Source organism: Haemaphysalis longicornis, unplaced genomic scaffold (genome assembly GCF_048455015.1).
Source record: "Haemaphysalis longicornis isolate Haplotype H1 unplaced genomic scaffold, Haemaphysalis longicornis Haplotype H1 scaffold_5, whole genome shotgun sequence".
In the NCBI taxonomy this organism is placed as follows: Eukaryota; Metazoa; Arthropoda; class Arachnida; order Ixodida; family Ixodidae; genus Haemaphysalis; species Haemaphysalis longicornis.
This window is the reverse complement of record NW_027526385.1, coordinates 156925317-156947941: the sequence shown is the minus strand read 5'-3', so window position 1 is coordinate 156947941 and position 22625 is coordinate 156925317. Positions and strand designations below refer to the sequence as shown.

Here is a 22625-nt window from a genome sequence, read left to right as displayed (position 1 = left end):
ATTACCCATCTAACTGCTAATGCATTGCTGACCTACCCGCTTGCTTTTGCACAATTATTTCCTTCCTCTACTCGCTGTCCTGAGTGTCGCTATTCGTCATCCGTGCGGATCAATCATCATGATTGGAATTGGAATCCGAAACGGTGGCGCCGACTCTACGCCGGCCATTCAGAAAAACAGTTAGAGAATTGTTCAAACGACTACTACCCTTCTTCCCTTGTACTTGGTGTGGCGTACTAGAAGTTTTTAAAAGAAGATTAAGGCAGAAAAATTGCGACGACGACTTATGTCTTCATCAAAATATAGGCAGCAATGAACTCTTCGCGCCGCGTCGAGGAACGGCTGGCTTGGGTGATGAGGCGCAGGGCACCTCCCGCCGCCGTTCTTAATTACAGTACAATACACGGCTGTATACGGGCAAATTCCAGTGTACATATTACTGTTTGCAGCTGTCTAAAAACAACAGCATTTAATAGTTACAAAAACGACAGCGACGTTAGTCAAATGCAACCGTAGACGATGCAAACACTCAACAACAGTGGTTTTCAGAGCCTAAGCGCCACATGCGCGTGTCTACGTTTGCAAAGCGATTCTCATGACGCGAAGATTCGGACATCCGAGCACGAAGACAACGCCAACTGCGCCACCACAACACGCAGGCTGGCTGTGAACATGATTGGTGGCCCAGGCGGGACCGCCTTTGATGCCTTCAGCGTTGCAATGCGATCCTTTGGTGCAAAGTTTGCTGTATCGCTTGCTCATGCGTTAACTAGAAAAAGCGATGTGAAGAGAGAGGCGCGTTTGCTGAGTAAACTCAAAACGGCTTGGGGCATGATTTCCCGCAGTATTTTGGAAAGACACACCAATTTAGGATAAATATCATCGTAACAGCAACGTGTTGCAATCAAGTGAGGCTTTTGGTGTGTCTACTTTGAATCCTCAGGTATACAGTATGTTCCGTAATGACACCAAACAATCGTGTAATCAACAACGCACTTAGAAATATATTTATCGTTTTCTGAAGCTATAGCGAACATGTTGTTCGCTTATCAAAATGAGTATTAAAAAACCCAGGAATGCATACATTCTTATAAATACAATGCACACACAGTCAAAAGAAGGTTGAAGCTGCTGTGCCCCAAACTATAAATTCGGGAGTACAAACGAATCGAGGGAAAACAAATAGGTAGCAGCCGTCCGCGCATTGACCCCGATAACTGGGAAGCAACTACTGGCCAAACAACCCCATCTTGTCAGCCATGTTGGCGGATGCGATGACCAAGAGCAGAAGAACAACCTTGGCGAACAGTCCCAGGAGAAGCTGCGGGGGAAGACGAAAGCAAATGCAACACCCTGGTAAATGCTACACTCACTGCAGTAATATCCGTGGCAAAGCCAAAAAGTGTCAAGTTACCTTGACAAGTTGAGTACATTTAAGAAGGTTCTTCAACACCAAATATTTAACTACAAATTTCATGCCTCCATTTGTATCCTTAACTTTGAGTAGTGCGATTCTGCATTCCTGAAACCATCAGCCTGCGTGATTAAAAAAAAAAACGCAGGCGCCCATGTGTGTGTAGCTTTATATATCTTACGTGTTTTCACTTTCGTTACGTCAGGAACCAAGCGAGCAGCGAGGAGTTCACCGCCACGCGATTCTTCCAGAGAGTTCACCTGAGGCAGCCCTTAAAGAAAAACTCCGTACCAGCCTCACTGGTGGAAACTGCCGCTTCACACCAGACGTTTTCAAGCAAAGCTTATTGTTCAATAAAGTTTTAATGTCTGCGAAGTCGAAGTCACGTGTCTTTGAAAGCGAGGCATTTTATAGCACGAGGCGTTAGTAAACGGGAGGCCTGAGTGTGTGTTATTAGCATGCTATCACCATTAAACTCGCATGCCGATAAAGACATTGGTTCGGACCTCAAGCCTATGCATTATACATTTGGATGCGTATTTTGGGTGGAGGAGTTAACAGGCACCAGTCTTAAGATACAAAGTTACCCACACATCCTCTAGCTTTAATGATAATGACGTACAAAAGTGACAGTCGTGGACCGCCTTCAAGACGTGAGCCCTTCTCTGCTCTCCCCTCCTATTCTTACGCTCTTTCTCTCTCGTCTCACTCCTATCGTAATGAATGCACCAGATGTTTGTTCAATGCAGCTCAAATTTCCCGCCTTCGCGCTGCTCGCGCGTCATAGGGGCGCGCATATCCTTTATTATCTTTTGTTTCCTGCCCTACCTGGAACAGCACGAGCGGAAGCTCTGTTCTTCTGTGCTTTGGGCGCCCACGCCGGGCGAGGGACGAAGCAAGTATCCGCTCCGACCCATCACCCCCTGTTTTCCAATTCGGCCCCACCCTGACTTTGCGGATGGCAGAACCGCTGCCAAGTAAGAGGTCACAGCGAAGCTCCCCGCCGCAACGTCTAACGACGCAAATTCCACTGCAAGGAGGACTTCCCAGGGAGGCCAAGTCTTGGAACACAAGGAAAAAGGCTGGACTGCTCTTACGAAAGACGTACTCGTAATTTGACGGACATACGCTCCCCGCCTATAAAAACACCTGAAGGGAACCCGCGATACCCGCATAGAGGCCACCGCCGTCACGTGCTCCACCTATCGCCACCTACGGGGCCCACGATGCACCCCTTGCTGTGGGAGCGCTCAAGGTTCCTGTCTGAGTAAAGAGTTTTTCTTCCGCCGAATATTAAGGCCCTCAAGGAGTGAGCGTCGGCTCCTCTGGGCTTGACGCTCCCAAAGGGAATGACATTTCCCTGGGGAATTCTTTTTTTTTAGGGTTTTTACAAAATGCCATCTGGATGGGAAGACGACGACACGGAAGCAAAGAGGCCACCAGCCACTGCACGGGCAGCATGCTTGAGACATGGTCATCTTCCTCTCCTTCTTAATTAGGCTAGTGGTTTGAAGGTAGCCCATAAACCCGGTGACCTCTAACCCACCCCTTCTGCGTAGTTGTTACCAATTTGGTGCCGTGACCAGGATAGAAGGAATTTTTAGTTGAAGACCCCGACCAATGGCGCAAGGCCATTGTAGAGGACGCAACGGCCAAGAACGACGCATCGTATCAACTCAGGCTATTGCGAAGCCTTCTTGTACCGTGCGCCATTACGGAGCGTCTCAAACGAAAACATGGTGCGCTACGCCCCTGAACTGAAGGATGAACGACGGCATGAATGCCATTTGGAGACAACTCAGCCACCAATCGGTGTGCTTTCCGAACAAGTAAATATGCTAATAAGGTAAGTTGTTGGACTAATTGGTTCATCATACTTCAGCGATGTACTGCGCAACGAAAAGGATGCACAAGTACAAATCGCTATGTCCTTGTATATTCATTCCGTCCTTCGTGTTTTGGTTGCGCTATAGATCCCTTAAATATGCTAAAGTTGAAAGTCTTCCCTAAACGAGATAAACGAAAATACCGGACGATGTTCCCGATCTGGAGTTAGGTGACGAGTTTGGAACCGTAGAACACTACCGTGACTGTATATTATGCATGAATTTCCTCGCTGAATTTTAAATACAGTAGTGCAATACAGCTTGAAACCTAACTTCAACAACGAGTTCAGGTTTCGTGGGGAAGCGTGAGATCCGGTATTTACATGCAGATTTTGTACAGATGCCTGCATTATGGCGGCCAGTTTGAGTTGACCATACATAAGAACCCATGGCTGACAGACCTTGACAAATTGAAGTCCCGGCGTAGTTATTAACAGCGATGCTGTTTAGTCCAGTGTTTGGACTCGGCTGGCGAACGCGCGCAGGAAAACCTCGCCGAGCGATGACATCATCGTGCGCACCAGCACAGAAGGTTTGCCGTAGCTATCCCTTGTGCGCGCTCGTGCGAGATTGGTGTCACCACCTGTCGGAGGCGCGATACAACTGGTACAAGCAGGGCTTTGTAAACACGTCACGGTACCCCCACTTATCGCTTGTTGCGACGAGTGGTGCGCGTTTTATGGTACTGAACATTGGAGAAATAATGCCGAAAAAAAAACAAGCCAAGGAAAAAGGATTCACAACTTTAATCAATCTCTTCATTAGCATCCCACACGTCATACCACACAATCTAAACGGCGGCCACCGAACGAGTTGAAAAATTTTCAGCCAGCGCTCGTCGCGCTGCGCCCTCCACTGCTCTTGGAACTTCGCTGCAAAGACGGTGGGCCGTGTAGATTGTACATACTTTAATGAACGAGTGTTGGACCATTAATCGTCCCTCGTATTTTTCTTTGGCACCAGGGTTCTAGCCCCGCCTTAGGCTCATTGGCCTACATCTCAGTATTTTAATTTCCGTCTGGCAGCTCTGCCCTGAGAAACTCACAATTATCCAGAAAGGCACTGTGGCCATCTCGTGCAGGAGAGCGATGTGTATCGATGCCGGCAGCACGACGTTGCACGAGGCGCCCATGATCACGGGTACAGCGATGGCGGCTGGGTTCACGCGCTTCAGCTGGGCCTGCAGCGGGAACGGTTAACCAAAAGTATAGTAAGCTATGTTGGGCTCAGCGCTTTGAAAACTGCCGGCTTTACTCTCAGAAACCGCCGCCGGATTGAATTCACTACGCCGCTCGTGAAGGAACAGCAAGATTAACCAAATGCGCTACTTTGGCGAATGACATAGCCCAGCAATCGATACAGTAAAGAAGAACCGGAGCCAGGTTTCTGGCGCAATCTATTTTCTAGGGTTGTAGTTTTTAGGCTCTTCGTCCCTGGCTCGGATACACTTTTTAATCCAGTCCCCATGCCCGCTAATACGGCAGACAAATTGCGGTGTACATGTGCAGTTAAGAACTCACTACGTGGAGGACGAGTGGCGTCATGACCTCGGTGAGCAGCTGCTTGTCCATTGTCTCGGCCAGCGTGGCGGCCACAAATGCCAGGGCGGCCTGAATTGTGCCAGAGCTTCGCTCCTCCCAGAACGAGTCGGGGACGCGGCCCAGAGATTCTTGCAGGAGGCTGCATGTCTGCGCGTGTGGCGCAAGAGAGCAAAAAATGTCTATAATTCTTCAACCACATCATCGTCATTTGTCACTCCGAGACAGTATTCCGAAAGGGCAGTTCATGTAATTAGGCGCGGAAATAATCGCGCGGCATAACAGGTAGAATTCAAAGAAATGCCTCGGCAACAAGTCGCGGTTGCAAATTGTTGGCCCTTTTGTTGAGGGTGACAAGGCAAACATTGTTTTGATACCGAGTAATGTGAGCTGAGTGTGCAGGATCACCGTTTCCATTCCATTCAGCAGTCAACAAAACAGTGCTTCACTTTTACTTCCATCGTGGTCCACTCAACAGCAGCAGGATAGGGAATGCATCTGTGACGTTCGGACGTTGCCACCGGCGCCACCGTTCGTAGCATTGCACGGGCGGACATGCCATCCTTCACGGATACGAGCCCAGGTCAACCTTGAAGCACCCGCAACGCTGGTGAAGGAGTCACGTACGCGCAGGGAGCGAACAATGAAAGGCAGGACCTAATTCGTTCCCCAACGCGCCATCCCTTCCCTCCACGCAACCCGCGGAAGGTATAAGCAGGCGTCGAAACAAGCCCCCGGGGTCGCCTTCTCCACCCGACGCCAACCGATTCCGCCGGAGAAAGCCGTCGTAGTGTGCTTCTGCATCCGATAGTGTGCTCCTGCATCCCGGCACAAGAATGAGCCGGCGAAGACCTCCGCTTCCTGCACCTTTTACCAACACGGACCAGCGGGCTCAAAGCTACACTCCGAGATCACCTTCAAAGCCCAGAGAAGTACGCGCTCCCCGACTCGAGAGCCCGAGCACCCCCGATCCAGCGGTGAACGTGCGCCTCCCGTCCACCTGGCGCAAGAGCGGAAGATACCTTGCCTCGAAGACCCAGAACAAGCCACCCGGCTGACACGCTTGTACCTCACCAGGAGCCGCACGAGCACCGACGCTACGCGTCCTGGAGACCGGTGAGGGAGACGGCGCCGTTTAAACCCTTATTGATTAAATTCAACTGTTATCTGTTGATACCCATTCTTGGCTGAGTCTGTTTTCCTCTCAACTGTGCGTAACCAACCAAAACGGGAAACAGTGATTCAGCTCGTTAAGGGCTGGTAACACATCGAACAAAACGTCAGCCTCAGCTGTTGTGAGTACAGTATAGCGAGTGCTATTCATCTAACCCCTGTGGAGTTACTAGAGTTGCTGCGAGCTTCCCACCGAAACATAGCAGGCGGGAAGATCAGGGGCTCAAGGGTAGTGGTACTTCCCGTTGAAGGGACAGCGCAAGCAAGAAGCTCGTGTACCACGAGCTCGAGCAAACGTTGGTTTATGTCGTCCAAGATAACGCGGACCTACGTATTTTTCTGAACCTCTGTGCAACAGCATCGAGTGGTGCTTGGGAAGCTTGAATTCAAATACCTGAAAACTTGCTCCACGCGTGTTTCAGAAATAAAGGAATTGTATGTGGAGACGATTTCTCTGAATAAGGGTGCTTTCACGCACTTGCGGCTTCGACGAGCATATTAAACACCGGGCGAACTTACCACACTCTGGGCGTATGTCCAGAGTGTGGTAAGTTCTCCCAGTGTTTAATATGCTTTGATACACCGAACGATTGATATCAATCGTTCGGTATGGGCTGCTCCTTCATTCCACCTAGGCGGGCCCCGGGATTGCGTAGCCGCTTTAGAGTGGAAGAGCTTTGTGTGGTATGAGCCATGAAAAATGCGCGTCTATATGGCTGCCTTAGAAACAATACAAGTGCTGTCGCACCAGGCAGGACCCTATGCTTGGCACAGCAAACACTGGTGGCTGTTTGGGAAGTAGCCCACAATGATTACGTCTACTACGTATTTTGTTCTTTTGTAATATGGTTACGCAGCGGTAGTATGAAGGCGAAACGAACCATGGTAGGTGAGAAGGATCTATTTACAATATTAGAAATGCGGCAATAAGAGTCCAAGAGTCTTGCTCGAGCTGTCGTGGCGCCATTCTAAACACCAACCTGCACCCTCGTCTAGCATGGTTCGCCTCATCTGTTCTGCCGCCAGCCGGCACTGCAAATTCCAAATGAACGTGCGCACCTGTACGAGTTTGGAGGCTACTTTAGTGGCGCCAAGTAGGAGAAGGGGCCCCCATGGCAGCAGATTCCAGGTGTCGCGAACGACATTGACCACGCCAGGCACGTACGACGTCATCAGGCCGGTTACCAAAAGCAGGGGCGTGAGGGCACCCAGTAGCGCTATCCTGCGCGTGTCCAGACTTTTACTAAAACGACATTCAGCCACAACGAACACCCACTGAGCAAGAATAAAAGTCTTCCGGTTTAATATAACAAACAGGCTAATCCAGCTGCTAATCTAATCGTCTAAGTGGCGAAGTTGACAAACGCAAAAGTAAATAGCCCATAATTTAGTCTCATCCGAATGAGAAGGAACAAACACAGGAACAACCGCGAGAGATGTATATTTTCGGAACAATGTATATCTTTAACGCGAAAACCATTAGTATACATACGTACTGTCTTGCTCAAAGATTCCCAGACCGTAGCGACAGCGCACATTGTAGCAGAGCTCTGGTATCACCCCTGTACCATCAGCTGCATTTGCCGACACTCACGTGTTGCGGGGTAAACACGGGGGTAAAAAAGCATTGTTCTTGAGCACGCAACAGCGACAAAACGAGATAAATTTCCGAAACCTGCGAGTGTCCGTCAGCACAGGTGATGGCTGCACCGCGATAGCGAAACGCTGTCCGGCAGCCATCGCTGCGTCCTTGGAATTATAAACCAGGCCTGCACATATAACCGTACGCATCGGCTAGAGGTTCTTTTAAATTTGCAACAACTGGAAAATCGGGGGTAGGGGTGACCCAGGGCGGTTTCATAAATTATAATTCGCAAAAAAATAGTTGTAAAAAAGCAGCATGACTTCCGGTTTCAGATTCGAATCCAAGCCTCATGCAATGGGAGTACAGAGAAAGAAAAAATCCCGGGCCATCTCGAGTGACGTGACACCTGGTGAGGGGCGAAGCATGCAGTATATGAGTGTATTCTTGGCGCCTTGGCGTTTTTGCCAACGGAGATGAAACTGTTGGGGGGTACAGGTATACAGCTTTGCTGTAAAATTCCTTTGTCTTTGAAGCACGAAGCTCTCTAGCGCGAGGCGTGAACGAGTGTCCCGGCGTTCTTTGAGTGAGCTTTAGGAAGCGCTCCAGTGCGAGGCATAAACAAATTCCCCTGAATTGTTTTGTACGCGTGACCTTATAGCGCGAGGTGTAAACTAGTTTCCCGGCGTTTTAGTATTGCGGCTATATGAGATGAACGCCGATTACGATGGCGACGACAGGAGACGCCAACAGCGCGAGCCCTTAAAAACGTTTATTGAGGGAAATGATGTTCACGCGGGAGTGGCGCATGAAATAACGGGCGTCCATTTGTTACCGTGGTTACAAACGCTCCAACAACCGCCAGGAACAGGTCGACAAGATGGGAGCTGGACAACAGTGTCTTCCACTGCTGTGTATATTGAGGAGGGGATAGAGGCAGTAGGCTTGGGTTTTCTCGCAATCTAAAAGAACGTGTCTTAGTGATCCCGGCTGTTTCCAGTATTTACATTGGGCTCCAGACTGAGAAGGGTAAGGGTGGGCACATTAGTAGCCCTTTAGGCTATGGGCCGGTGCCCACGCAATGCAACGCTCTTGTCTGAGCGCATTATTGTCTGCTACCATGGGCCGCCTGCGCAAACGAGCCCGACGTGAGCCTAGTGCATACTTGCTAATAATCCGATATGATGACTGTTGCTTTGGTCAATGTTAACGCTAGAGCTACAGCTAGCTCTTCTGCTTCTCAGGTTGAGCCTCGTGGCAGATTGGCAGACGACGTCTTTCTTAATACTACCGCAGTTTCAGCTCGCCTTTCATGGTGCGAGGCAGCCTCCGTGTAGGCGACACTTACGAGGGACCGAAAATTGTTTCGCAAATCTTTCGCCCTTGCCACGTGTCCCCCTTCACGATACTAGGGATTCATGGTTCTTGATATACAGGATGAATCTTGACCTGGCATACCCATTGAAAGAAGTAACATTTAGTGAATTCCACTTCATTTAATTAAACACATTCCTGTCTAAGAACTTTCAGGACCCGTCTGCGTAAAGTCCATGGCATAGGTTGAGAATACCGTACAGCCGTCCCAGCGCAATGTTCCACAGGAGTGGAAGACGACCGAGCCTTGGGGACTTCCTCGACATCGGAGTGCGATGGGATCAGAAGTGACGTCCCTTATTTTTATTACGGCCTTTCGGTGTTAGGAAGTGGATATCGTAAACATATGTTGCCCCCCCCACCGCCGGTGTTGTTCATGTTCCGGAGGATTTTGTTGTGTGCCACGCTGTCGAAAGCTCCCTTTAAATCGAGTGTGACAATGGCCCTCATGGAATGGCGTTTGGCAGGAACAAGCATCTCGTTCTTACTATGGATGACGAGATCTTGCTTATTGAGGTGTTGTCTGGCATCTATCATGGATAGTGGGACTTGTTCTGTCGCATCAAGGTATTTGTGGAGGCCTGTCCAATATTTGCGTAAGCATGATGCAAGATAGACCGAAATATTTCAATATGCGGGCACTTTTCCTTCTTGGGAATAAAACAAATTTGAGCCATCTTCCACTGCCTCGGTATTTTTCTCTACACCAGTAGTTGCTGAAAGTTTCTGGTATAGTTTGGAGGTATTGATCGTCCAGGTACGCCAGGTTCCTGTTGGGAGGCGCTGCTCGGCAGAGCTGCGCAAGTGAACCCACGTCCCAAACAACAACTGACTTCTTATTATCAGCCTTCCTCTCGAAGATAACTTTCTCTTGGGTGCGCATGCGCTTTTTGCAGCACACACAGAAGCACCGCTTTGCATCGCCACATGCCTACGTGATCTGGTCTGAGCCAGACTCCCTTAGTTTGCTCCTTACTGCTAAGGCAGCCTTGAGCTTGTGCAGTTGATTTGTCAAGTTTGGTGTTGGGCTGCCCTGGTCAGGATTATGGGCAAAAATCCTGCTCGGTTCGAAAGGATTTTTTTTCAATATACCAAGAATTCGTCTGTAGTGACCTGGAATGCATTAGGTTGCGGATAATACTGCGGGTTAAATCTCTTTAGTTTTAATGGGTTCATCAGATGCCACGGTTAATACCATATTTTGTAGCGTATAGTGTGCCTTAATATCTTTTGCATTGCTGAAGCCCTGCTTATTGCATGCTGTTTCCGCGTGTTTGTTTACACCGGATAGTTTCTTGCCAGGTTTGCGACTGAGGGGTTCCAGCTTCTGTTGACACTAAGGCTGGCTTCCCATTAGTGTCGAAGCTTGGAGTCTACGTGGTATGTCATGTACGTATGTCGGGGCGATATAATCGGTGTGCTTCATTACGTCTGCCGTAACTTATGCGTTTCAGTCGCCATGGGTGAGCCCTGTAATTTTTCCCTGAGCATATTCCCCTTGCAGAAGTGGTCCCAGTTTTTCATGTCAGCTTAGCCTACATGGGCCTCGTAGTACGTGCCCATGATGGGGATCTATACGACATCACTGTGGGAGCATAGATTAGCCTAGGTCGTTGTCCGAAAATCGTCCAGTGACCTGTCGCGTAGGAGATGTCACGGCCGGTATCACGGGATGTGGTGGCGCCCAGCCTAGTTGGTGGTATGGGCTTATTTTTTTAGACTAAGGTAGTTTTTTTCGATCATGTTGACTATTGCTTGTCCATAATTTATGCTGTGTTTCTATCTCCACATTTGGTCCGGGGGTTGCAATCGCCAATAAAAAACCGGGGCGACAGCCTACTAGTACTAAGAGATCCTGAACGGTTTCTTTCAATTTTGGTAGCTTGTACAAGGGACGGCAATAAGAGTTAATTGTGAATAGATTTTTCCTTCGGTTGTTTGAGTGAGACAGAATTTCGGCGAGTGTGTTTTCGCAACCCCACTGCGGAGTTATTTGGTGGATCTGCGCAATGCTGCTCGAAGCTAACGTGGCTGTGTATTTTTCTGACGGATCCCCATAAGTATCGTTTTCGGCGAGTCGGGTGTTTCCATTTGCTGCTTGGGCGGCATTGGTTTCCTTTCGTGGATACAATGACGACAGTCAATGCTGTAGACCGCTTGTCTTATTATTTATGCCATAATTGCATTGTAAGATGGCCCTTGTCACGGGTATTCTGTTCCTTGGTGGCATCTTGGGTGCTGAGTGTTTTGCGTTCGAGCTGTGTGTCTCGGTCACGTACGCTGTTCAGCACCTACATGCGCCTGGGCTGATGTCGCCTGTCTGGTCTTTTCGGGTAGTCCTGATTCTAGCGCATCGAGTAATATAGCCAATGTTTATTTGGAGGAGCCCTTTTGTTTTGTTATGCTGTTTGATGTTTTGGATGTTTATCAGAAGAACGTTCAGTCATGGCACATCGGTTATACCGCGGGAGATCATTGGCTCTAAAATAGGTAGGTCCAGTGAATGGGGTGTGGCCTTAGACGTGTTAGCCTGTGCTAGGGGCATGTAGTCAGGACTCCTGGAGCATTCTGGAGAGCGCGATTGCGAAAACCTTGTCGAATGTTTTGAGAAAATTGCGAAACCGAAATTTGCTGCCTTTCTATTCCCGCACGTAAGCTGTCTTAAGTGTTTTGTTTTGAAGCAAGATTTGTGAAACCATTACAAGCTCACGAAATTTATACAGGACGAGTCATACCTAAACTTTACTAAGGAATAGTTATAGTACACGCGTAGTGAATTAGTTATTACCGAAAACAGCCTCCGCATTTACGGTTATTTGTTGTTCCACATGTTTACACCGACTACAAGCCTGCCATTCGTAAACCCTATACAGAGGGTACAAGTCCTGAGTCAACCGGGTTCGTTGTGTATATTACATGTTGCAAAATTTGGCTATTCTTTAATACTACTAGAACACATCATATGCCGCTTGCACCGAAGTGCAATGGAATAATGACTATACAAAAAAAATGTTTAATGTTCACGATGTTGAGTGAATTTAGGGAGTCTCAGGAAGGCTAGATATACTAACCAACTAAAAGTGTTCGAATCGACTGTAGCATGCTGACGTCAGAGGGGGTGCGAACTGATACCAGCTGTCGTCATCGCGATAGCTTCCACACATATATTCCACAGGGTGGGGTCACAGAGAAGTGGGGGTTTGCTGTCGTCGCTAACTTTTTAAAACAGCGGCAGCTGCAAACGTTAAGCATTCACACCATGGCCTTGGTAGTTCGTGCAAAGGGCGAAGTGTAGGCATTCTAGCGGAGAGCGCAAACATCCAAACGCTTTGAAAACATTGCAGTGAAGAGAGGCCAAATAAGAGCAATAGCTCACCCAGGTTCCGTGCCAAGCATAAGTAGAGGTGCGTACGTGAAGCAGAAGACTGCAGCGTACGCGGCATAGACATTCCGCACGACCCTGCAAGACGGACACGTCAAGTTGTATCATATGCAACCCATTGATTTTCGACAAACAAAAGGAAACTGCAGAGCGCCTTCATATTTCAGAGCATTTCACACCGTTATGTTTCTGCAAGCTCAAATAAACATTAATTAAGAAAAGGGTGATTTGCGCTACCAAATCGCTTTGATACTTCAGTGTTAACGTTCACCTGGATTGGTATAGTTTGAGAGAAGTCTTCCAACATGCAAAAGTGGCTTATTGCAAGGTTTTCAGCGGCAAACGGCGAAATCATGTTCAACTACCCCGATTACATTTCCAAAACGCTGCCCGATTGAGCCGCTGTAGGCGCTCTTTAGTGTCATGATGCACTATACTTCCTTTCACTTCTCGTAGATGGCAGCAACATCTGCGTCAACATCAAACTTTTTCTGGCGTTTCTCCTGCGTTTGTTGTACTAGCGTCATTTCTGTGACGGATATGACGTCAGTTAAATCTTGGCGTATCCCGGCATAAAACACTTTCGTGTTAAAAAGCTGCGCTGGTGTGAAGTAGACATGTAAAGACAGCACCATTTAGCGTATAGTAGGTTGAAGAACTGGGTAGGTAGCTGTAGCTACGGGCTTCTGCTACATAAACTGCTGTAGGTCATCAAATTTTCGTTCCCACCATTTTACAATGAATTTGGAGAGCATTACTTCGTTTGGCCGTCAAGTGGCTAAAGAGGATGCAAAGCAGTGCCCTGTTTCTGAACCTGCAATGTATTTAAACCACATGGCAATGTTACGACATCAATATGGTTGCGGTCGTGGTCGAGAACACCCACCTTACACTGGTATTGCGAGTTCTCGGTCTGGCCGCATTCATGACGCCCACATTGAGCGACGACAGTGGCTCTGGGTCACTGCACAACGAATCGAACCCACCAAAGCAGGGTCTCAATTGTCTGTTCAAGGAGACTCGTATGCGAGGACCACAAGTCATACCAAACATGAGGCTTCTGAAGCAGATACGACCACAAAACAGAATGAATGAGAGTTTCATCCACCCTCTTAATGATAGACGTCCAAGGTCGTTTATCGTGGGGACGCTTGCACATGTCTTCATCACATACACTCTAAATATCCGAGTTTATTTTTATTTATGACTGATTTATTTCGTTTAGAGAATACAACAGCACGCAAGCTGGAGTGCCAGAATCCCGAACAGCATGATGTGGTCAGTAAAAGCTCAACACAAGAAAAGCCGGAAAATTTAGGGTGCAACTCAAACAACCATGCAAATGAAAATTATACCACATTCATAGTGCAGGTAAAAATACAATATGGTCAATCGTGTCGACGCTATTGAGTGCCGCTGCTAGCATTTGATTCATGGTTGGTTACAGCTTACGGGAAAATGAGAATTTGGAGATGTTTTACCATAGAAGGGTTGTTTTAAAAAGCCGGCGGGCCGGAGTCGTCGTGTTTTAGACCACTGAGTGGTTAGATGCATACTCTGCATTTGTAGACGATTTCTAAAGACTATACTCTTTCTTGGGCTACTTAAACAAATTTTGGTCTATCTGCATGTCTGTGTCTGTCTGTCTGTCTGTCTGTCTGTCTGACTAGATTGAGCCACCCGGCCAAAGTGAAACAAGCTGCGCAAGTCTTATATACCAACAGTTCAATCTAAACGTACCCGCCGTGGTGGCTCAGTGGATAACGCATTGTGGTGGTGAGTACGAGGTCGATGGTTCGATTCCCGGTAGCAATGGCCGCTATTCTAATCGAGGCAAAAAGCAAAAACGCCCGTGTGTACGAGATTTTGGCGCACGTTAAAGATCCCCAGGTGGTCAAACTTCATCCGGAGCCCTCCACTACGGCGCGCCTCATCGCCCGCGTTGCGTCGGCGCGTTAAACCCTACAATCAATCAAAATTTAAACGTCTAAGTCCGGTGTGTATGTTCACACTTGTCAGCATTGTTGAGCAAAAACAAGGCATTACGCAGATGTAAGGCAGAAAATCAATAATGAGTGATATTTGCAGCGTTCCTTTATTTAAAAAAAATATGGAGGCGTGGTTATTGCGGTAGCAAATGAAATTTTACGTGAACTGCAGTACACTGTCGCCTGCTGTTGCCCGCGCTACTGTACCTTCTGGACGCACTTAAGAAATCAGACGGCAACAGCAACAAAAGGTTCCGCTAGATAGGTTCCACGATCCACTTGGAACGCTCGTACAGTAGGGAAACGTGGTTCTATAATGCCTGGATTCACGCCCGTCTCCGCCCTACGCCAGTGCTGGCATCGAGGCCCCCGACTCGGAGGAGTGGTACGCGTTACAAGTAAATTGACTTGAGCAAACCTCTAGCGTGTTATCTTGGGATTTACCAAACGGGAAAGGAACAGCATGAGAAGTGAGTGGGAAAAAGAAGTTGGAATTTACTAGGCAGGGGTTCCAGTTTACTATCGCCTTTCTTCGATATTTGTAACGAAAGGAGCAGATACGCGGCGAATTTTTTGCAGGATAAAGAATCTTTAATCTCTGATTTACTAGGTTGGGATGTTATACTCTTTCATTAGTTGGTTTACGAATCGCTCAAAGGATATTTGTAATAAATGAGCAGAACAGATTTACGCTGAATTTCCAAGTGCATGAAAGAAGGACCCCACGGTATGCATGAAGAGTGTATCGGCTACAACGCGACTAGAGCCGTTTTTTGTGATTCCTGTGCAATACATGTTTATATAGTTTCGAAGGCCTCCGTAACTGACGACCTTGCGAATTGCAGATCCCTTTAAGACACTGAAATGCCCGTGATGGATGGCCACATAGACGATTTCTATGTAGATAGCAATGTTAAGACTAAATACTAAATACCATAATTAATTGGCACCTCAGTGACGGCGTAATAGATTTCGTCCTTGTTCAGGTAGTGTACATGATATACAAACTGGGTGCTCTCAGCCGTCATCATCAGCCTGATTCGAGATGGAGCCGATACTTCTAGTACCGTAGGATCTGTAGGCACCGTGTATTTAAGGATCGGCTATTATATTACATTTGGTTCTGCTCAGTGAAGGTCAGTTCGCAGTCAGGATCCCAGTTTCAACTGGTATCTTTGAGCCGGCGTGTAAGCGGGCAATGAATTTCACTGATTTGCGCGGTGTACTAGCGGTAAATATTTACGGTGCCGAGAGAAGGCAGTAACATTTTATGGCATGGGAGTGTTTGAAACGCTAAGATAGCACCTACGTTTTCTTGTTTTGCGGGGACTGTGGTATTTGATACCTTGTGCCCGAAGTATTTAAAACATGTCTGAGCCTGATGAGCTCACATTTAAATCAGTTAAAGACACTCGAGTCACTACGCGGGGGTTAAAAGAAAGGTTCCCTTTACCCTGAGTAGTAGGAGTGGCGCTGGATACCAACCCCAAGCACAGGAAACAATTACCTTAACATAAGTACCCAAGAAAGTAGTGGGGAGCACAACTTGCCGGGAGCGTTGTGGTCATGGCACCAGACGCGTATTCGGGAGGTCGTGGGTTTGGATCCCAAACGGCGGGCATGTTTTTCTCCACTTTGTTTTAAAAAGCTATCTGTTTTCATGATAATAAAGATAATAAAATGACCTACCACATTTTCCCCTTTGCTTGCCTTTGTTTTCTTCACTGCCTACCCTTACTTCTGTCGTAATGCAACAAGCCTCGCATTTTTCATTCGGATTCGCAGTATATATATATATATATATATATATATATATATATATATATATATATATATATATATATATATATATATATATATATATATATATATATATATATATATATATTTATATATATATATATATATATATATATATATATATATATATATATATATATATATAGCGAATCAGAATAGGAAATGAGGGGCTCGTTGATGAAATAAGACAGAAATAAGGGTTGGCAGTCAAGAAAACCTTGGAAAGCATATATATATATATATATATATATATATATATATATATATATATATATAGTAAGGAAATGAGGGGCTCGTTGAGGAAATATAGAAAGATAGGTCGGCAGTCTCCAACGCCAAAGGAGGCATAGGGGTGTGGTTAGGCTTTTTTTTTACTACGGTTAATGAAGTTAACATTTTTTTAAATACAAGGACGAAAGAAAAAGAAAAACACTTACTAAGGCTTCACGTAGAGCAGCCAGATCATAATGGTGCATGTAACCGCCACCACGAGGGCTCCAGGAACAGCCACGATCATCCAGGTGACGCCAGTCACTGGGGTCATTAACTCCGCCCTGCGATGGCAAGTTTTTCTTCAAAAAATGAAACGCTACCCATGCACAACCCACCACAAAGCGTGTGCACTGCTCATCCAATCGCATAGAAGAACTTGTCCGCATACAGAGGCACAACACCTTGTTCCCGTTTTCCGTTACATCCCGATGCATTACACTGTGTTTGTTTCTAAGGATAAACGCTTGTTCCATTTATATGTGATAGTACTTCCGTGGCCATTTCAATAATGTGTCCTCTTTCTGCTTTTATGAAAATTGATACCAGAACGGCCGTTGTTCGGAGAGAACGTAGCACTTAGTGCTTTTCGATGTCTAAACGCTGTTGCTCAATTGATAGTAAAAAGCACTGATGACTAAATCGTTTTTTTTTCATCACAACCAAGGACAAGTCCAAAGAAGGACTTTGCGAAATGCGAAACTGGCGATATCTTCTTCTTCAGAAAGCCTTGGAAAGATTCGGTTGAATACAATGCCTAACTGCCACAGCTAGCACCATGTTACGGCAGCAGCATCGCGCGATTGCCTGTGGAATGATACGAAACCGATAATAAATTTAGAAACAACAAAATTTTGATTATGTGCATCTTTCAGTCTGTCTCTGTGATCTTCCACAACGTGCTGCAGGGCATTGTGATTATTCCACCCTGTATCTATACCTAGACCCGGTATACCTGACGAGTTTTTCGTGGAAGTTCTTAATTGCCCTCATCCGACTATATGGCTGGCCATTTAAATCCGTCAAATGGCACGCCATTCACAAGCTCTTATATTGACGTTTGGCTACGTTTTAGAAAATGATAAGAAATGCGGAAGTAATGAAACCCTCTGCAATAATTCAAGGGCAGCGGACATCTGTTTTCTGGATGCATTTCGACAGTCAAGTTCTAGTTGGAAGGACCCAAACTAATTACTCACAATGTGAACGCGGACCACGGACCCCTACCAGATCGACACTTGACTACCCCCAAAAGAAAAAAATGGCCGCGTATCTTCTGGCTTTATTGCAAACGTCGTTTAAAGAACACAGCCGACCGGCGCCCCGGCCTCGTAACTGAATTCAAGTCAATCCTGTTCGACTGCTGCACGCTAAGGGCCTGCTGCAGGCGCGCTCCTCGCGCCATCTACGGACATCTTTCGTTACTGTTCAACATTTAGAAATGCAGCCAGGAAGTTTAGGTTCGCGGGCGACCGCGCATGACAACGTATCTTTTCATTTTCTATGGCAAAACAGAATCATTCATTCATTTTTAATAGCAAGAACCCTATAATTATCACTTATGTATCGATGTTGTGAATGAGTATGCCTAATGCTTCTTTTTTGCTTAACAATTTTCACGAAGACGAGTATTGCCACCAGATTTATATTTCGAAATGCTTTGCCTATAAAAACGTTTCGTTAAAGAACCCTTTTAGCTCTCGCTGGGCAACTGAATCGCAGGACAGACAGGCAGACAGACAGACCAATTTTCGTGTTTACTAGTTTGTCTTTAAAAGAATACGAGCGTTCACCTGCAGAAGCACCTGGTTCAGCTGGCCACTGCTTACTCACAACGCCATCTGTGCTCGTACGTTCTGCTCTACCTCTCGCCCAACGCGCCGCAGCCGGCAACCTTTCCTCACAAACTCTCCTCTTCTTCTAGTCATGCTGCCAGCACCCGGTGGCGGTTTCCATAGTAAAAACTGTGGCTCTGAGGTCGGAACGCAAGTGAACTCTCAAAACTACACCAGACGCCACACACCCGCCCCTTTCTTTTTTCGTAGCCCTTCGCACATCAGTCTGCACATACAATTACAGTTTGCGGAAATGACTATTTGCTCATTCGCGGAAGGATTCCGTACTCACGTGGAAGTCATGTGGACCAGCGCCTTCTTATTTCCGCTTGCGAAGAAGTTACACACGCCTCCCAGAGCGATCACAATCGAGGGCCCCAGCAGGAAGGCGTTGTGTACGTCCGTCCGAATGCTGCAAAGTACGTTAGGTCAGCTCAACCGTAGAGGCGAAGATTCTGCGCCCTTAGCCGCATATGCGGAATGCGAACTAGGATTTCCTGGCGACCTGGAGCTCAAAAAAACATGACCTGTTTATTTTACTAAAATTGTGAGTACAGGACTAATGGAGACGAACCGATGTCAAAACCGCACGCTTACGCGCACATCGACAAAGTGCACTTACCGCTTTAAGCTTGTTTTCTTCGAACGCAGTTTCAACATTTGGCTTGCTATATGGCTCCCTGGAAATAGGAAATCGAGGTTTGTTATCAAGGCTGGAATAAACCTCTTTAAAACTATGAGGTCGCCATTACCGCCATTATTTGCTGTTCTGTGAGTATAAGCCCGCAACCGATCACTTGACATACATTCCTTGAATTACCATTTCAAGCACACACAGATCGCATAAACTACACGTCCATTGTTCCTTCCTGCCAAAGCTCTTACCAAGGAGCTTACCCAATCTTTAGGAGAGCTTCTAATGGGACGAGTTGGTACTTAGCATAAATCGAACAGCGCAAAGAAAGGACCGAGGAAAGAATAACATACAGCTATACCTGGATTGTTAGTCTTCACTCTGTCCCGTCTCAGCGCTGTTCAATTAATGCAATCACCTAAGCTTTCTTTCAAACCGCTTCGTAAGAAGTCCTGTGGGTTTGAGCTCCCTACTTTAAAGGGACACTGAAGTGAACTTGTCGAGCTCCCGTTTTTGCTTGCAGTGCGTGGGCTGGCTCAAACGAAAACACTTTTCATCGTTTAAATGGGCGATAAGGCGATATTTATTTTACAAAGCCCGAAAGACGAAAAACTATCATGTGCGGTTTGCGGTAGCTGCACCAACTACCGCAGTGACGTCAGGTAAAGGTGCTACGTTATTGGACAATACCCAATATTAACATTGAAACAAGTTTCGGTTTTGGTACTGTGGAAAACATGCTTAGCACCCGTCGTTATCGTTGGATGGCATTCTCGATATATCAATAATCGCCATACCGCACATCTGTTATGTTGTCGGCTCTAAAATGCCAATCACAGCGATCACTAGCCGAGGCCTACACAGTGGAACTACGCCCCACCGCGTCACCGCAGATGCTCACATGCCATTCGATTTTTCCCCATCTTGGGAGCTTGTCTCACTCGTGCCTGTATAGAAAGGCGTGTTCGCACCAGGCGACCAGGCGAAGGATATTCTGATTCTGACCTGCACCCACTGCCCGCAAGCAGTCGCTACTTATCGCAAAATCACGCCAACGAGAACTCGCTCGCGGAGCAATGAACATTACGGCCCAAAAATGACAGATTCAGTACAGAAAACATCGTCCAAACCCGAAGAAATTCACTTACAAAATAGAAAGGACGTTGTCTCGGGGATTGGAACTTGCGACTGGCAAAATAACATGCCTATCTCTCGATACGATTCGGCCACAAACCAGCGCTATCACGCGTTAGAAATATAAGGTATATAATGTATAAACAGTTTACATTTTTATTTAGTTTTAGCATTTTAAGCAGTTTAAATGACTTTTTGTTGTATAGCGCTCGTGCAGTAAGCGTGCCCCACATTTCCACAATATCGCACGTCTAGCAATTGCATTTATTGGACGGAAAAGCGTTCGCAGATGTGTGGTCGTGCTGCTGACGGCTGCGCGTGTTCACCCAGCACAAAATGTGCTTCCTGCACCCTAGTTTTACGGTGTACGGTAAAAGTATCAGTTGATTTTATTTCCTTAGTACCTATTTGAACTTAGCTGACTCTTCTCTCGCCCTCGATTCGTCTTAGATTTTCCGACTAGCGTGCCAGCCAGCGAAGCGTCGCATGTGTGCTTGTGCAGCGCTTCTGTGGAGTGACCTGGACTTGGAGCTTGATACAGTGTAGAAGCTAACAGACTAAAGAGATAACAGCACTGCCGAACATGTTGTCTCAAGGTGTGTTTTCTTGAATGCGACATTCTGTTGACACATAAAGACCAGCTCAACAAGATGCGAGCGGGGGGTGTAACCCAGCCTTCACTGATGCTGTACGAGGAGGAAAAAGCTCTTTTAGATGCCACCTAACTCTGCGCGCGGTTCTGAGGCCTTTACGACATTTTATCAGAGGTTTCAAATTTTGTTTGTTCTCAGCACAGCAGATTGCACGTGTCGACAATAAGTTTGTGTTCCTTTCCAATAAAATAGTTGCGAGTCGGTGCACGTCTTGTGAATTTCACCTGTGTCTCTCGTCGTTTATAGCACTCTTACATTTCATCATGAATGCGTCCCAACTCGCCCAACTTCGCATTTTGCTGAAACTGAAGGAAGGCACAATCTTCTATTCCAAACGTGTCGTGGCTTAGTTTCAACTGAGCGAATCAATTGCGACGACCCGTCAGCGGACGACTGAGTCTGTCGGAAGGTCGTCGAGCCGTGCAGTAGCGCAGTCAAGCCGAGTCATTTTTTCCTTACGGCGCACGAAAACGCCACAGAAAATGGGCGATGATGCAGAAAGGAGGACAGCATTTTCGAAGTGATTTTTCCACTAAATAAATTCCGTAAACGCACCCAGAGTGGTCGAAACTTGGCCTAGGAACTCTGGACTTCAATTTGCGCTAGTAATCCCGGAATGTGCTGCGCAAGCACTCTTTGTGCTCTCTCCGAACTCTTTGAAGTTCTTTGAAGTTTCTTTATTTGACCACAAAGCAGTGCGTGCTCATACAAAAGAAACTACAAACAGAAATGTCAACAACGCAATGTGGTGTGGAAAATGAGGAGAAAGCTGCGCAGATGCAGCTTGACAAAGCCCCACCTTCCAGAAAAAACAACAACAAAAAACAACAAAAAAACCGAAAAAACCAAAAGAAAACAAGAAGACAGCAGGCAAACTATGCAATAATTTCTTAGCAAATAAGGCTTCCGCGATTTGTATCAAGTGCATATATTTTTGCATATAACAACACATTCAAACACTACTTTCTTATGACCGCAGACTAAATTTGTAGAACAATTTTTTTTTCTATCGTAATACACTTATTTTACCAAAGAAATGTCAGACAAAGTGATATAATTATATGTGTGTGACAGACACAGGTCTTCTATGGTCTCTGGTTGTGTACACAAGCCAGTTCAGGTAGAGCGAACCCCCGATTTCACGGTTTACGGACGAGCTTCGTTTTCTGCAAAGGAGGAACTACGAGAAGACCATCGCCACCAACACTATGGCTCCCGTCGTGGTGGCGCTGTGGCTCAGGCCAATATGCTTGCTGAGCCCAAGGACGTGGGTTTAATCCCGGTAACGCTGGCTGCTCTTCCGCTATGGGTAAAACCAAAAGCGCCCGCGTGTCGAGATTTTGGCGTACGTTAAAGCCGTCCAGGTGGTCACAATTATCCCGGAACCCCCCGCTAGACCGCGCCCAGGTGCAGCGTCGGCGCGTTAAGCCCGACAATCCCAGTACCTGAACCAACACCATGGTGCAAGAACCCGCTCAGGCTATTGTTCTTAAACAGCCTTGGGAACCACCATCGTCCTGCGGAGGATCCCCTGGGGATGAATCAGAAGAGTGGTTGGAGAAGCTGAAGCGAATCACGATTTTGAACAGATGCGACGACGAAGAATCGGCCCTGCGTGTGCTTTTTTATTTGGTAGATTCCTGTCGTCTTTGCTTCGAGAGCTATGAGAGCTATCTTACGATGACAGCTATCTTACTACTTGGGCACTATCTCAGATCAAATTCTTGAAAATCTTTACTGCGGTCATGTGAAAGCAACGATCGAAGCTTTATTTGCAAATGTGTGTTTGTTGAGGAGAGGAACAGATTATTTTGCTGCACTCATCTAGAGATCGTCGAAAAGAAGAAACTGCGGTTTGTGATGTGCGGAGCAAAGCAAGACCTCGTTGCTGGCCTCTTCCACAGCAACCCAAAATCTCTTCATGAATTTCTCTCAGATGCCACAACGGTCGCAAGGACCCAG

General features: G+C 46.8%; 1 protein-coding gene across 1 annotated transcript in view; it reads right to left on the bottom strand.

Moving 5' to 3' along the window:
• Window positions 1-313: 313 nt before the first annotated feature.
• LOC144138786 (uncharacterized) overlaps window positions 314-22625 on the bottom strand; it is a 60195-nt gene continuing 37883 nt past the window's right edge. The window contains exons 8-16 of the mRNA XM_077671252.1: window positions 18865-18922; window positions 18535-18654; window positions 16575-16691; window positions 13236-13313; window positions 12344-12427; window positions 7071-7233; window positions 4821-4988; window positions 4346-4480; window positions 314-1321 (exon numbers count right to left, since the gene is read on the bottom strand). Of these exons, the coding sequence (XP_077527378.1) occupies window positions 1229-1321; window positions 4346-4480; window positions 4821-4988; window positions 7071-7233; window positions 12344-12427; window positions 13236-13313; window positions 16575-16691; window positions 18535-18654; window positions 18865-18922 (1016 nt within the window). The 3' untranslated portion in view covers window positions 314-1228. The remainder of the gene's footprint in view (window positions 1322-4345; window positions 4481-4820; window positions 4989-7070; window positions 7234-12343; window positions 12428-13235; window positions 13314-16574; window positions 16692-18534; window positions 18655-18864; window positions 18923-22625) is intronic.